This window comes from Cajanus cajan, chromosome 5 (assembly GCF_000230855.2).
Source record: "Cajanus cajan strain Asha chromosome 5, NIPB_CcT2T_4, whole genome shotgun sequence".
In the NCBI taxonomy this organism is placed as follows: Eukaryota; Viridiplantae; Streptophyta; class Magnoliopsida; order Fabales; family Fabaceae; genus Cajanus; species Cajanus cajan.
In genome coordinates, this window is record NC_138521.1 from 24,655,206 (window position 1) to 24,671,501 (window position 16,296).

At 26.2% G+C, this 16,296-nt stretch overlaps 1 protein-coding gene and 1 pseudogene across 1 annotated transcript; both read left to right on the forward strand.

Annotated features, from left to right (window-relative positions):
• The first annotated feature begins 8,943 nt into the window (after positions 1 to 8,943).
• Positions 8,944 to 10,912, forward strand: LOC109817439 (S-adenosyl-L-methionine:benzoic acid/salicylic acid carboxyl methyltransferase 3). The gene is made up of 4 exons (XM_020382678.3): positions 8,944 to 9,136; positions 9,257 to 9,661; positions 9,756 to 10,010; positions 10,331 to 10,912. Exons 1-4 carry the CDS (start codon positions 9,062 to 9,064, stop codon positions 10,718 to 10,720), a joined length of 1,125 nt encoding a protein of 374 aa, XP_020238267.2. The 5' UTR covers positions 8,944 to 9,061; the 3' UTR covers positions 10,721 to 10,912.
• Positions 10,913 to 13,622: 2,710 nt separating this feature from the next.
• On the forward strand, positions 13,623 to 15,992 carry LOC109817431 (S-adenosyl-L-methionine:benzoic acid/salicylic acid carboxyl methyltransferase 3-like; annotated as a pseudogene).
• Positions 15,993 to 16,296: the final 304 nt, after the last annotated feature.

The following is a 16,296-nucleotide window of genomic DNA, read 5'->3' on the forward strand; positions in this document are numbered from 1 at the left end:
TTTAGGTTATTATAAATTATAAACTAATTAGCGAAAATGTGTTTTTTGTTACTTATCTTGAAAAATACCAACACATGACATCCAAATTTAAGAATAACATATCTTTTCTTTAATTTTTAAAAATCACTCATCTCTTTGAAAATAACGTTATTAATTAAATAAGGGGGAAAAAGTTAAATTATGTTCTGCAAATCATATATATATATCTATTATTTATTTCTAAATTACATCCAATACTATGTCATTTTCATGAAAACTTTAATTGATCTTCAATTTTGAAAATAAGATTTTTTTCAATCCATTTTTAAAATTATTACTTAAATTTAATATATTTTTTAAATCACAGTGTGCATGATATTTAAAATAAATTTCAAAAAAGTTGAAATAATGAAATAAGATATCAAATCTCATTTAATTATTGATATTTGTATTAATAAATTATTTTCTCTTAATAGTATATAAATAGTATTATCTTATAGAAGTAGTTGTATGTGCCACTTAAATAAATAAATAAGAAAATTAATACTCACGTAAAAATTTGAGAAGAGATACACGTATGACGTTATTGAGAAAAACTTCAAGTAGGGGTTAATGAAATTTTTTCTAGATTAAATCTTCTTTATTTAAAACTTAAAACATTAAATTTAAAATAATTATTATAATTATTTTTGTTCCTAATAACTGATTGATTTAAAAATATCTCTTCAAGTTGTAGTGATTTCTTAAATTTACATTTTATTGATTTCTGAATTTTATATTTAAGTTAATCAGTAAAATACAAAGTAACGAGTATAAATATGAGTATTTAAAACTTCAATGAATCTCTATATAGAGAGTAGAGATAAAGACAGAGAAAATGAATGGAAGAAAAATAGTTAAATATATAGTTGTTTGATTATCTATAGCAATAGATAAATGGATATATACGTCATCTTGTAACTGATTTTGTCTAAAAAATAATAGATAATCATACCCTTAACTGATTTTTATTTTATATATTCTAATTTTATTTGTAATAATATGATTATATATTTAAATATTTTAATTTAATAATTTTTTAAGTATATTTTTGTCTTTTCAATTAAAATATTTGAATTTCTATATTTTAATTTGAATTATTTTTTAAGTATATTTTTTATATTTGTCTTAAATTTTTGAATTTCTATATTGTAATTTTAATAATTTTTTATTTCTATTATTTATTAATTATTTTCTTTTTTAATGTTTTATAACATTATTAAAATTTTATAATTTTAATCTCTATAATTTTATCTTACTTTTTATTTTATAAATATAATTTGGATTATTCATTTTATAATTAAATTAATTTTTTTAAATTTTTTATGAGTTTACATTCTAAGAATGTATTGAAACCTCTCAATCTTTGATTATTAGATAGCAACAACATGGATATTCTGATTATTAGACATTATGTTATAATTCTACTGATCGTACTATATGTTATTTTTAAATTTGAACTCCTAAACTTTATTTGTTATGTATGTCATTTTATTTTGTATGAATGAACTTGTTTTGATTTACATAATTATGATTGATTTAATATCTTTAAATAAGATAATTATTTAATACAATTTTAAATTTAAAGAAAAAAAAATTTCACAGAATTTCCCACGGATTTATCCGTAGAAAATAACCCACGAACAAATCTGTGGGAAATTACCCACGGATTAGTTCGTGGGAAATTACCCACAGATAAATCCGTGGGAAATCCGTGGGAAATTCTGTGAAAAATTATTTTTTTTTAATTTCAAAATTGTATTAAATAATTATCCTATTTAAAGACATTAAATCAATCATAATTATGTAAATCAAAACAAGTTCATTCATACAAAATAAAATGTCATACATAACAAATAAAGTTTAGGAGTTCAAATTTAAAAATGACATATAGTACGATCAGTAGAATTATAACATAATGTCTAATAATCAGAATATCTATGTTGTTGTTATCTAATAATCAAAGATTGAGGGGTTTCAATACATTCTTAGAATGTAAACTCATAAAAAATTTAAAAAAATTAATTTAATTATAAAATGAATAATCCAAATTATATTTATAAAATAAAAAGTAAGATAAAATTATAGAGATTAAAATTATAAAATTTTAATAATGTTATAAAACATTAAAAAAGAAAAGAATTAATAAATAATAGAAATAAAAAATTATTAAAATTACAATATAGAAATTCAAAAATTTAAGACAAAAAGACATAAATATACTTAAAAATAATTCAAACTAAAATATAGAAATTCAAATATTTTAAGTGAAAAGACAAAAATATACTTAAAAAATTATTAAAATTAAACTATTTAAATATATAATCATATTATTACAAATAAAATTAGAATATATAAAATAAAAATTAGTTAAGGGTATGATTATCTATTATTTTTTAGACAAAATCAGTTACAATATAACTTTATATTAAATGTGAATTTTGTAAATTCAACCGTTAAATTGAAAATCTTTTACTCTTAAATCATATATACAAAATGTTATATTAATCGAAGATGATTTCTTATAAAACAAAATTAAATCTGTCGGAAAATTTATATTTTCGATGAGAAAATTTTTGTAGGAAAAGCTATATTATTGATGAAATATTTCAGATAAATTTATATTTGTCGAAAATGTAAGAACTGATTTTAAATTTGATATGAAATATTATGATATTATTAGATAAGATTTTAAGTTAGTATTTTATTAATGGTTGATAATTAAAAAATAAAAAAGGATAAATACATTTTTGAATTTTATATGTTTGATTTAAGATAACTTACAAAATAACTCTTGGTAAAGTTATTCCGTTCAATAACTCATAGTGTGTGTTGAATTTTGTCGATCCAATTAATTGTTAAATTAAAAGTTATTAAATTTTACTAATAATTAATATAAAAAATTAATTAGTTTTGGAATAAATTATTAGCTAATTAACAATATAATTGAAAAATTAATTATTTTAAATTATTTAACTAAAATCTTATTGACAATTTACTATATGATCTTAATATTTTTGTATAACTAATATCTGGTTTTAAATTTGATATGAGAATATTATATATAATTAGATAATATTTTAAGTTAGTATTTTATTAATAGTTGATAATTAGAAGGAAAAAAACAAGGATAAATACATTTTTTGAATTTTATATGTCTGATTTAAGGTAAATAAATATATTAAATTAATTAATAATTTATTTAAAATATTTAAATTTAATTTATAAGTATGAATAAATAAATATTTATAATTTTATAAATTATATTATATAAATTATAAAATTAAATAATTTAAATTATAATTTTAAATAGAAATAAGTAGATGTTAATTATAAAAGTAAGTACATATAAATAAATAATAATTAAATATATTATTATTATTATTAATTATTATTATTTGTAATATAAAATTATTATATATTATTATTATAGTACAAATATGAGATTGTATATTTGAGAATAACTTAAATGAATTAATTTGTACAAGTTATACTGACAACACACATATACATTTCGGTAGCTTACTCATAAGAACTTCACAGTTAAACGTGTTTGACTTGGAGTAGTACAAGGATAAAACACGCTAAACAGTGAAATATCGTGAAATAGAACCCTTGAGAGGCCAAATATGAGGGTTGTTACATTAATAAATTTATTAAAATTAAAAAATTATAATTTCTGACAGAAAATTCTGATGGAAATTTCTGACGGATTTTTTCGTGTCCGTGGGAAATTTCCCACGGATATATCTGTGGGTAAATCCGTGAGTAATTTACCCACGGATAAATCCGTGAGAAAATTTCGTTGGAAAGTTACCCACGGATAAAAATCTCTCGGTAAATATTTCAGACGAGAAATTTACCGATGGATTGGTGTCGTCGGTAATCCGTCAGAAATGCACTATTACCTACGGACTTTTGGCATTTCCCACGGATTCTGGTTGTCTATATAGTAGCGAACTTTCTTGTAGTAGTATCCAATTAATCATACTTTCAATACTACTTTACAAATAGCCCATGAGGCTTAGGGTTTGCCTCTCTATCATTATCCCTCATATATGCCTAAGGACTTGATAATTACATTCCCTCTACCTGAGTGACGAGTCTAATGGAATGGTATCCCTCTAGTTATGCCTAAGGACTTGATAATCACATTCTCCCTCTCTAAAGTGATGTGTCTCATGGAATAGTATCCCTTAGTAGCTTCTTTTGTAAAGTTATGCTTTTCCCACGGTCTCTTCTAGTCCTCCTCTGGTGAGATCTTAAGATTTTAGAAACACGCGCAAACTAACTTAACCCTATCTAATCCCTCCTATTTGAATTAGCCATCGGGTTAGGCTAGAGACTAGCCCAAATGTTTTGTTTTATGAATTTTCCTTTTCTATTTTATTAAAAAAATATTCCTCTTTTTATTCTAATAATTCTAATTTATAATTTATTTATTTTAAATAAAATAAAATATTACAACTACATGAAAAATTTTTGTAGTGTCAAAAAAAGAGGAGACAAAAGATAGGTAAAAGAGTGAAAAGGTAAAAAAAAAGAACTAGAAAAGCATGAAAAGAGAGTGAGAAGTGAGAAGGGAAAGAGAAAACAAGAAGGGAAAAACAAAACAAGGAAATAAGAGAGAATAAGGAAACAATAGAGAGCAAAAGTAGAAAAAAGTCACATTAAATCTTAGTTTGAAGATGAAATTGTTGGATAGACGTATTATATATTCTACCAAAAAAGTCACAAAATTTACATTACAAAATGATATAAAAAAAAATGTACACTTTAAATACCAAAATATATATCGAGTGATAAAAAGTTTTAATTGAAATTACTATATAAAATATATTTATATTATCTATTTTGAAAACTTATCGAATACAACAACGAAAAAATTGACAATAAATATTTTAAAATCCCAGTTCAATACATTTCATTTTTAATTTTAGAATCGTGAAATTGTTTTTAAAGTAATTAAAACAAGTGAATTATGGAAAGAAAAAAAAAATCAATGTCACGTCAATAAATTTTTAAGCAAATTATTCGAGTAAAACATTAGATATCAAACGGTGGATTCCTGGCCATACATATTGATGATATTGTGTTCTGCATAGTCGACAACGAGACCTACAATTTGTAATTAAGCAGCAGGATCAATATGGACTGCGTGCAGAAACGGAACTCTTACTTTATCCTCGAAACATGTTATTCATATGGGATTTTATTTGCAAAGCTGATTGGGCGGAAAAAACGTTATTTTAATAAAACTATAAGAAAATGAGTTTTTCATGTTAAATAAAAAAAAGTAGATATTATAAAATTTTAAAAAATTAGATATTAAAAAATTTAAAATTCAAATATAATAACAATATTAAATATATAAAATTTTAAAAATATAGAATTTAAATATTAAAAATAATATTAAAAATATGATTTTAAAATTAATCTAAAATAATTTTTATTATTTTAAAAAAATTGAAAACAAAAAAAAAACCAAAAAAAAAAAAAACTCAGTTGAGAAATCGATTGCGTAATAACTAATTTCTCACTGGTCTAAAAGGGGGAGTGAGAAATCGATTTTCCCAAACGATTTCTCACTTGAGCTGAAAAATGGGTCAGTTATATAAATAAATAAAAAAAACTTAGATTATTCAAATAAATAAAAAATAATAATAATTAAAAAAGGTCTTTAAATTGAACCACCAATTAATATCACTGTAAATGAGTAGCATGGGAAATATTCAAATAAAAATCAATTTTTATTTTTATTTTTTAATGATTCTAAATATATTTAGTACTTTTTTTTGTATTTTGTTTCTTTAATGTTTTATTTAAACAAGTTTTAATTCTAATAATTTTAATATACTCAAATATTTTTCTTTTTCGTATATCAATCTTGGTTTTTATATTTTCATAACTCAAATAAAATTTAAAGAAATCAAATCCTTTATGATAATCAAAAGAAATTATCAAAATTAAAATATAAAGCTGATATAAAATTAAATTTATAGATTCAAAACTAAATTATAATTCCTAGAAATTACAATTTTGAAAATTATAATTCACGGGAACAGTTAAAATATGTTTGGTTACTCATAAAAGTTTATGAGAATATTCATACATGATTCTGGAAATTATAGATTTTTATGTTTGGCTATAATAGTATATTCCTGGATTTAAAAATATTTTTTATAAAAATATCCTTTATTAAAATAAATTCATTAGATATATTTATTTACTCAAATCTTATTAGAAATATGATATTAAATTATTTTAAAAATTTGAAAACTTGTTAAAATTATTTAAATACAAAATTTAATGAAAAAATGTTACATTATGATTAAGAAGAATAAAAATATATTATTTTATTTCATTCAAATAAAAATAATGTTAACAAATACCTTTAAAATGTAGAAATAAAAAAGACTTTAAAATAATTATTAAAATTGACAACGTCAATAAATAATGAGATATTAAGAAAGCAAGAATGAGAGAGGGAGAGAAATAGAGACATGGGAGGGGGAGATAGGGAGAGAGGAAGAGAGAGAGAGAATAGGAGTGAAAGAGACAAAAAGTGAGAAAGAGAAATAGAAGGAGAGAGAGGAAGAGGGAGAGAGGAAAAGAAAGAGCGAGAAAGAGAGAGAAAGAAAGGGAGAAAAAGAAATAGAAGGAAAGAAAAAAATAATTTTTTTTTTGTTTTAAAAAAGAATACCGTGTTTTTTTATATAAATAAAACTTACCCCCTAATTCAAAAAACATTGGATTTTCTTCCACTCACATGGGAATGTTATTGTTGAAAAACAAGATAATAATGATTCTTGGGAAACTATATTCTTGGAATTTTTTTTAAATAGCTACCAAACACAGGAAACTAAGATTCTCGCTTTAAGATTCTTAGGAATGTAAAAATATTTCGTATATCAAATGTCTTCTTAATTTTGTTAGAATTTAAGATAATTATTTACAACTTCTATGTTGACAATAAGAGTTTATTTTATCTCTTACTATTTTTAAAATTACAAAATTGCAGTATTTTAGCCTTATTCTGATAGTTTGATATTTACTCACGAATTTGATCATAACTTGAGTTGTAAAACTTTTTTAAGTGATTCTAGTATTATTGGAAAGCTAATTATGAAGAAATAAAGGACTAATTTAGATTTTAAAGGATGCATGGGCATGCATAAAATAAGCATGCGTGTGCTTCACTAAAATTCAGAATGCACAGGTGTGCTTCACTGATTACGATTATGGTTCCCTCAAATTAGGCCATGCACGCACGTACTTCCTTAAGTAGGGTCATGGTGCCTCTTGTGTATTCTTACATAGGCATGCTTCCTTTAAGGACAACCGTGCTTATCATTTCAAAGCCACGAAATCGCATCAAAATCTACTGGTTTGCACGTGATTCTCACCCTTTTCTTCTTTATTTCACATCAATTCATAAAATTATCCAACACTCTTATAATCATTCCAAAATTAATCATTGTTATAACATCAATTTATAAAGATTCATCCAATTCAACTCAAATTATGAACAATCCTACCATTCAAAGTTACACACTCATTATTCAATTAGAGTAAACAACATATTATACTAATTACATAACTAGAGTATCCAATTAATCATACTTTAACTTATAAACACAATACCACTTTACAAATAGCCCATGGGGCTTAGGATTTTCCCTTCTATCATTATCCCTCACATATGCCTAAGGACTTGATATTCACATTCCCTCTACTTAAAGTGACGAGTCTCATGGAATGATATTCCTCTAATTATGCCTAAGGACTTGATAATTACATTCTCCCTATCTAAAGTGGCTAGTCTCGTGGAATGGTATCCCTTAGTAGCTTCTTTCGTAAAATTATGCTTTCCAATGGTCTCTTCTGGTTCTCCTCTTGTGAGCTCTTAAGATTTTAGAAACACGCGCAAACTAACTTAACCATATCTAATCTTTCCTATTTGAATTAGCCTCGGGTTAGGTTAGAGTCTAGTCCAAATGTTTATTTTTATGAATTTTCCCTTTTTATTTTACTAAAAAATATTTCTCTTTTTATTCTAATAATTTTAATTTATAGTTTATTTATTTTAAATAAAACAAGATGGTGTAACTACATAACAACTTTTGGTAATGCCAAGAAAGAAGAGACAAAAGATAGGTAAAAGAGTGAAGAGATAAAGAAAATAACCGGATAAGTAAGAAAACAGAGAGAAGTGAGAAGGAAAAGAGAAAACAAGGAGAGAATAAGGAGAAAATAGAGAGAGAGAAAAAAAGTCACATTAAATCTTAGTTTGAAGATGAAATTATTGGATAGATGTATTACATATTCTACCAAAAAAGTCACAAAATTTACATTACAAAATGATATAAAAAAAAATACACTTTAAATACCAAAATATATATGGAGTGATAAAAAGTTTTAATTGAAATTATTATATTATAACACATCTTTAAAAAAAATCAGATAATTATGATCAAACCCCGCAAAAAAATATATTTATATTATCTATTTTAATAAACTACTGGAATACAACAACGAAACAATTGACAATTTTTTTTAAAAAATCCCAGTTCAATACATATCATATTTTAATTTTCGAATCGTGAAATTATTTTTAAAGTAATTAAAACACGTGAATTATGAAAAATAAATAAAAATTCAATGTCACGTCAATTAATTTTTAAACAAATTATTCGAGTAAAACATTAAATATCAAACCGTGGATTCCTGGCCAGACATATTGATAGTATTGTGTTCAGCATAATCGACAACGATCGAGACCTACAATTTGTTAAGCAGCCGGATCAATATGGAATGTGTGCAGAAACGGAACTCTTACTCTATCCTCGAAACATGCTATTCATATGGGATTTTATTTGCAAAGCTGATTGGGCGGAAAAACGTTTTTTTAATGTAACTATGAGAAGAAAATGAGTTTTTCATGTTAAAGCAAACTATATATATTTATGGGTGTTGTGTGAGCTTCGATGGAACGCACAGAAGCACAAATTAACGTGAAAGAGATTACAGAAAAAGCAATAGAATGGAAGTAGAAAAGGTACTGCACATGAATGGGGGCATTGGAGACGCAAGCTATGCAAATAGCTCCTTTGTTCAGGTATATATATATATATATATATATATATATATATTATAGACTTATAATAGTTACAACGTAACCTCATGTAATTAAATTAGACAAAAAAGAAGTAACTATACAGTGTAATTATCCATGCAGCAAAAGGTGCTTTGTTTGACAAAGTCCATAAGAGAGGAAGCCATAACAAGCCTCTATTGCAACACACTCCCTAGAAGTTTGGAAATTGCAGATTTAGGTTGCTCTTCTGGACCAAACACTTTGTTTGTGGTTTCAGAATTCATCAAGACTGTGGAGAAGCTTTGCCAAAAGCTGAACCATAAATCTCCCGAATACAAGGTCTTTCTCAACGATCTTCCTGGGAATGACTTCAACAACATATTTAAGTCTCTTGACAGCTTCAAAGAGAAATTGTATCATGAAATGGAAAGTAGGGTTGGTCCATGCTACTTCTCTGGGGTTCCCGGTTCTTTCTATGGCAGGGTTTTCCCTAATCGAAGTCTTCATTTTGTTCATTCCTCTTACAGCCTTCAATGGCTATCTAAGGTATATATTTCATTTTTAATTAAATATTTTCTTTTGTTTTGTACGAGACTTTAATATAAATAATTGTTATGTAATATTCTTGGTGATAAATTAGGTTCCTGAGGGTGTAGATAACAACAAGGGCAATATTTACATAAGCAGTACAAGCCCGTCAAATGTTGTGAGAGCATACTACGAACAATTTCAAACAGATTTCTCGCATTTTCTGAAGTGTCGAGCAGAAGAACTTGTTGAAGGAGGTCGTATGGTTCTCACAATTTTGGGAAGAAGAAGCGACGATCCATCTAGTAAGGATGGTTGCTACATTTGGGAGCTTATGGCTAAGGCTCTTAATGATATGGTCTTGGAGGTACACTTTCTGAATATATAAACTAATCCTTGTTTGTTACAACAAACAAAAATCACGAGAAGGGAACTGGAAAACACATGGTGAACCCCCTTTTCACAAAAACAAATAAAAATGAAAGCATTCTTTTTGACCACTGTTCTGCCGATTAGATATTACTTATATAAGTAGCTACTCACAGCAACTACATCTTTGGTTTTATCTATAGTTTTTTTTATTTTTCCCTCTTTTAACTAAACTCAATGTTAATTCCTTTTTTGTTGACACAAATAAATTTGGCAAGATATATGCATGAACACAAATCCTTTTACTATATGCCGCAGGGAATCATAAAGGAAGAACAATTGGATACTTTTAACATCCCTCAATACCATCCATCCCCATCTGAAGTGAAATTAGAAGTTTTTAAAGAAGGATCTTTCGTCATGAATCGTCTAGAGGTATCAGAAGTGAACTGGAACCGGAATGCCATTGATGATTGGAACAGTACTCTTGACTTTGAATTTGAAAGGCCTTATGAATCGCTTGGTGATGGAGGGTACAATATGGCACGATGCATGAGGGCTGTGACAGAACCAATGCTGATTAGCCACTTTGGAGAAGCTATCATTGCAGAGCTTTTTAGCCGATACCGACAAATCTTGACTGATTGTATGTCCAAGGAGAAAACTGAGTTTATCAATGTTACCATATTATTGACTCGAAATGCATAAGCAAGAAGTTTGCATCTATGGTATTTCAGAAAGATTGTCGTAATAATTTGATATAATTGTTTGTTTGCTTTTTTATTTTCTCTAGTAATTAATTAGAAAAATGTTAAGATGAAGGAAAAAAAAAAGCTGAGAGTATTGTGTATTACCTTCTTTATATTAGCTTTTTCTTATATGTTCTCAATTTTGTGTTCACTTGTCAAGCATTGATTAAACTCAAAAACACTACATCTTGAATACTATCCTACAAAATCATAATTAGAAAATGACACAATATATATATATATATATATATATATATATATATATATATATAAGGGTTCAAACGACACCGGTGTAACTTTTATTAAGTGTTACACCACTCAATAACTTTATATTAAATATGAATTTTGAAAATTCAACCGTTAGATTAAAAGTTCATATCTCTTAGATCATATATATCAAATTTTATATTAATCTAAAATGATTTGATACTTCATTCTCATAAAACAAAATTGACGTAATATATACATTTCAAAATATACTAAAATATGAACACTTTGATTATCTTCAAGTTGTTGTTCAATTTTAACAAAATTTGACATATATGATCTAAGAAATATGAACTTTCAATCTAACGGTTGAATTTTCAAAATTCACATTTCTTATAAAGTTATTAAGCGGTGTAACACTTAGTAAAAGTTACACCGGTGTCGTTTGAACTCTCTTCATATATATATATATATGAGGAAGAATCTCCTTATTTCAATAGTAAATTTTAATAAATTTTCTTTACTCAATAATAATTTTTTTTATCAAATTTTAACGATTCAAAATTTTTAATAAATAAATCAAATATACAAATGTTTAAAAATTTTAAAAACCATATAATACTTTGTTTTAATATATATATATATATATATATATATATATATATATATATATATATATATATAAGGAGGGATCTATTTACTCAGGAGTAAGTCTATCTAGACTTACTCCGTTCAATAACACATGTTTTATATCAAATTTAAACGATCTAACCATTAAATTTAAAGTTCTTAATGCATAGATCAAATATGCAAAAAAAATTTAAAAAATTGAAAATCATTTGATACTTCATTTCATTAATTCAAATTGACAGGATTTAAATTAATGAAATCAAGTATCAAATGATTTTTAAATTTTTTAAAAATTTGCAGACTTAATCTATGCATTAAAATCTTTAAATATTTAACAGTTGAATCGTTTAGATTTGATATAAAATATGAGTTATTGAACGGAGTAAGTCTAGGTAAACTTACTCCTTAAATAAACAAATTCCTCTCTCTCTCTCACACACATATAAGACTATACATATATAAAACTATACTCTAGGATTCAGTAGCCATGTTATCTTCAAACACCATATCTTTAATCTGGGCTTGTGCTATTTATTTATTTACATGGGTGAACTAAAAATAATAATGTTATTGAAATTATTTGAATTTTTTTTTTATTACAGAAGGTTGGGTAATTATAATCACTATAGGACAATGACATCCCAACAATGTTAATACCTCAAAGCCTACTAATCATTGATAGCACACTCAATATTATTAAAAATATTTTTTTAAAAAAAATACCAGAAATTTTAAATAGTACTGTGGATAGTATTTATATATAAATTTGTAGTACTAAATGTGTAATTTTATATTTTTTTGAAATATAAATATACATCAAATTGTTCTCTATGAGATTTCATATTTTAAAAATATTAAATGATTTTCTCATTTTCAAACACTTTCATCTCTTGCTATATCTCATAAAAAATTTGACCTTTTTTCATTTTAAAAATAGTATAATATGAATTTAGGTTAATCATCACTTCTTAATTAATTCCTTTACCAACTTGACTTAACTATAATTAATACTCTCATTATCTCATAATAAGTATGGTTTTAGATTGTTTTACCTAGGCTAAAAAAAAGAAATATTGTGATTAATCATCTTTACTATAAACAATGTAATATAATATTCACTTTCTAAAAAATATTATCAAGGGTATAAATGAAAAAAAATATTATATTGAAAAGTTAACATGACCCTTATTTTAAGATTTATTTTTTCTTCAAACATGATTCTTATTACAAGACAGTATATTATATATATTGTGAAGAAATACTTCAAAAACTTAATATATTAACTTTGACTTTTTTAACAAAAATAAAAATATAGAAAAGAGTGAGACCACTTTTATTATAAATATGTTTATAAATTTATAATGGGCTTAAATATGTTTTTAATATCTCAAATTTAAGGTAAATTTATTTTTAGTCCCTCAAATTGAAAATTGATCTTTTTAATCCTTGTAATTTAAAAAAAAAAAATCTTGTTTTAGTTTTTATACTCAAATTTTGTTAAAGAATCTATCAAATATTGCCACCTAAAATCTATCTATCGATACCTTTATCAGTAAAAATATCACATTAAACTCAGTTAAAATTACATTACTATTTCAATTTGTCACTTTTATATATATGTTATTGATGACTTGAGAGACTAAAATAAGATTTTTTAAAATTATAAGAACTAAAAACAACAATTTTAAAATTAAAGGCATAAAAATATATTTAAATCTTGATAATATAAATAAATATATATATATATAAACTAATTAAATATAAAAAATGTTAGTGGAGGCAAATGCGCCTACTTTCATGCATGTGGATCCGTCAATGGTTGTACATCTCGAATACTATCCTACAAAATCATAATTAGAAAATGACACAAACACACACACATACACTACAAGAAAAATGATGAATTGCGACGAACAAATTGCGACAGTTATCCTGAAACCGTCGTCGCTTTGATATTACAACCCTTCATATTACGATTTCTCTCAACCGTTACAAAATTTTCCAACATTACGACAGTTCGTGCGATGGAGTCAAATAACTGCTGCAAAATTTATCTTTGTAGTAAACCGTCACAATCTACAATCTACAAGACAAAAATTGAAATAAAAATTCACACAAAGTCTTCCCTAATCGAAGTCTTCATTTTGTTCATTCCTCTTACAGCCTTCAATGACTATCTAAGGTATATATTTCATATTTAATTAAATATTTTCTTTTTTTTTTGTACGAGAGTTTAATATAAATAATCATTATGTAATTTTGGTGATAAATTAGGTTCCTGAGGATGTAGATAACAACAAGGGCAATATTTACATAAAGAGTACAAGCCCGTCAAATGTTATCAGAGCAATTTGGGAGCAGATTTCTCTCATTTTCTGAAGTGTCGAGCAGACGAACTTGTTGAAGGAGGTCGTATGGTTCTCACAATTTTGGGAAGAAGAAGCGACGATGTCGATCCATCTAGTAAGGATGGTCGTTGCATTTGGGAGCTTATGACTAAGGCTATCAATGATATGGTCTTGGAGGTACATGCACTTTTTGAATATATATATATATATATATATATATAACTAATCCTTCTTGGCTATAACAAACAAAAAATACGAGAAGGGAACTTGGAAAACACATGGTGGACCTCCTTTTCACGAAGACAAATAAAAATCAGAACATTCGTCTAATCATCAAAATCCTGAGCTATTTTGACCATTGCTCTGCCGATTAGATATTACTTATATAAGTAGCTACTCACACCAACTACAACTTCGGATTTATCTCTCTAGTATTTTTTTTTTTCCTTTTCTCTAATGTTATTTTTTTGTTGACACATAAATAAATTTGGCAAGATACATGCATGAATATAAATCCTTTTACTATATGCCGCAGGGAATCATAAAGGAAGAGCAATTGGATACTTTTAACATCCCTCAATACCATCCATCCCCATCTGAAGTGAAATTAGAAGTTTTTAAAGAAATATCTTTCGTCATGAATCGTCTAGAGGTATCAGAAGTGAACTGGAACCGGAATGCCATTGATGATTGGAACAGTACTCTTGACTTTGAATTTGAAAAGCCTGATGAATCGCTTGGTGATGGAGGGTACAATATAGCACGATGCATGAGGGCTGTGACAGAACCAATGATGATAAGCCACTTTGGAGAAGCTATCATTGAAGAGCTTTTTAGTCGCTACCAAGGTTGTCAATCACGAGAGTTTACGTAATCTCGTGAAGGCTCCGTAAACTCGTATCGTAAACTCGTAAGAGATTACTCAATAAACAAAATTATAAAAATAATTAAAAATTATATAATAATTAAATATTTTAACTTTATATTAAAAAGTAAAATAACAAATTATATTAATAATAAAATAATTTATTAAATATAGCAGGATTACACTATTCTAATTTATCTATATATATATATATATATATAAATATTAGATAATTTATAATACAAATAATTAATAATATACATATAAAAATAAAAATATAACTATTTATACATTAAATATTTTTAATAATAAAAATTTATAGTAGTTAAACAAAATAAAAAAATTAAGAAAACAAAATATTTAAGGTCTTATATTAAATTTTGTATTACTTAAAATATTATCTAAATTATAATAATAATAATTAATAATTAATAAAGAGAGTTACTTTCTAAAAAAAATAATGAAGTAAAAACCCTCTTAACCAAATCAAAACAAAAAATAAAACTTGGCCCATTTGGCCCATATTCCAACCCTAATTATTTTTCCTGCAATGCAACCCTTCCTCAAGCCGTCGCCGCTGCCTTCCCTCTTAGAAGAAGACAGATCTGCAGATGCCGAGGAAGACAGAGCCACTGTCAGAGAGGATAGATCGGCGGAGATTCGCCGGAGAGGAGAGGAGACTCGCGGAGGTGTCGCACGGAGAGGAAAGGAGACGCGCGGAGGTGTTGCGCGAAGGAGGTGAGGCGCGCGGAGGAGGTGAGGCGCGCGAAGGAGGTGAGGCGCGAAGGAGGAGAGCCATGGAAGAGGCGCTGCGGAGGTCTGGAGTGGAGAGGAGAGTAGGAGAGGTCTGGTCTGGAGTGAAAGTGCCCTAACACACAACACAAAACGTGCGTTTTGTGTAAGTGGAAAAAAAAACGGTGATCTCTTAATATCGGAGGTAGTCTCGCGAGTTTACACGAGTTTACTCGAGTTCACCGAGATTGCTCCGAGTTCACTAAAAAACGAGTTTACCTCCGAGTTGTACAGGTAAGCTCTTGTAAACTCGTAAACTCGTACGAGTTTACGAGTTGTCACTAGAGATTGACAACCATGGTCGCTACCCACAAATCTTGGCTGATTGTATGTCCAAGGAGAAAACTGAGTTCATCAAAGTTACCATATTATTGACTCGAAATGCATAAGAAGTTTGCATCTATGGTTTTTCAGAAAGATTGTGGCAGTAATTTGGTATAACTGTTTGTTTGCCTTTTTATTTTCCATATAATTAACTAGAAAAATGTTAAGATGATGAAAAAAAAAATAGCTAAAGAGTACTGTGTTGTACCTTATTTATATTAACTTTTTCTTATATGTTCTCAATTTTGTGTTCACTTGCCAAACATTGATTAAACTCAAAAACATTAGTTGTACGTCTTGAATTATCCTACAAAACCATAACTAGAAAAGAACACAAATATATATATATATATATATATATATATATAT

What these genes read in the sequence shown, in the direction of transcription:
- LOC109817439 (XM_020382678.3), top strand. Translation starts at nt 9,062, where the DNA reads ATGGAAGTAGAAAAGGTACTGCACATGAATGGGGGCATTGGAGACGCA. An exon ending in GCCTTCAATGGCTATCTAAG is followed by an intron (nt 9,662 to 9,755) that starts GTATATATTTCA and finishes GTGATAAATTAG; the next exon opens with GTTCCTGAGGGTGTAGATAA. An exon ending in TTAATGATATGGTCTTGGAG is followed by an intron (nt 10,011 to 10,330) that starts GTACACTTTCTG and finishes TATATGCCGCAG; the next exon opens with GGAATCATAAAGGAAGAACA.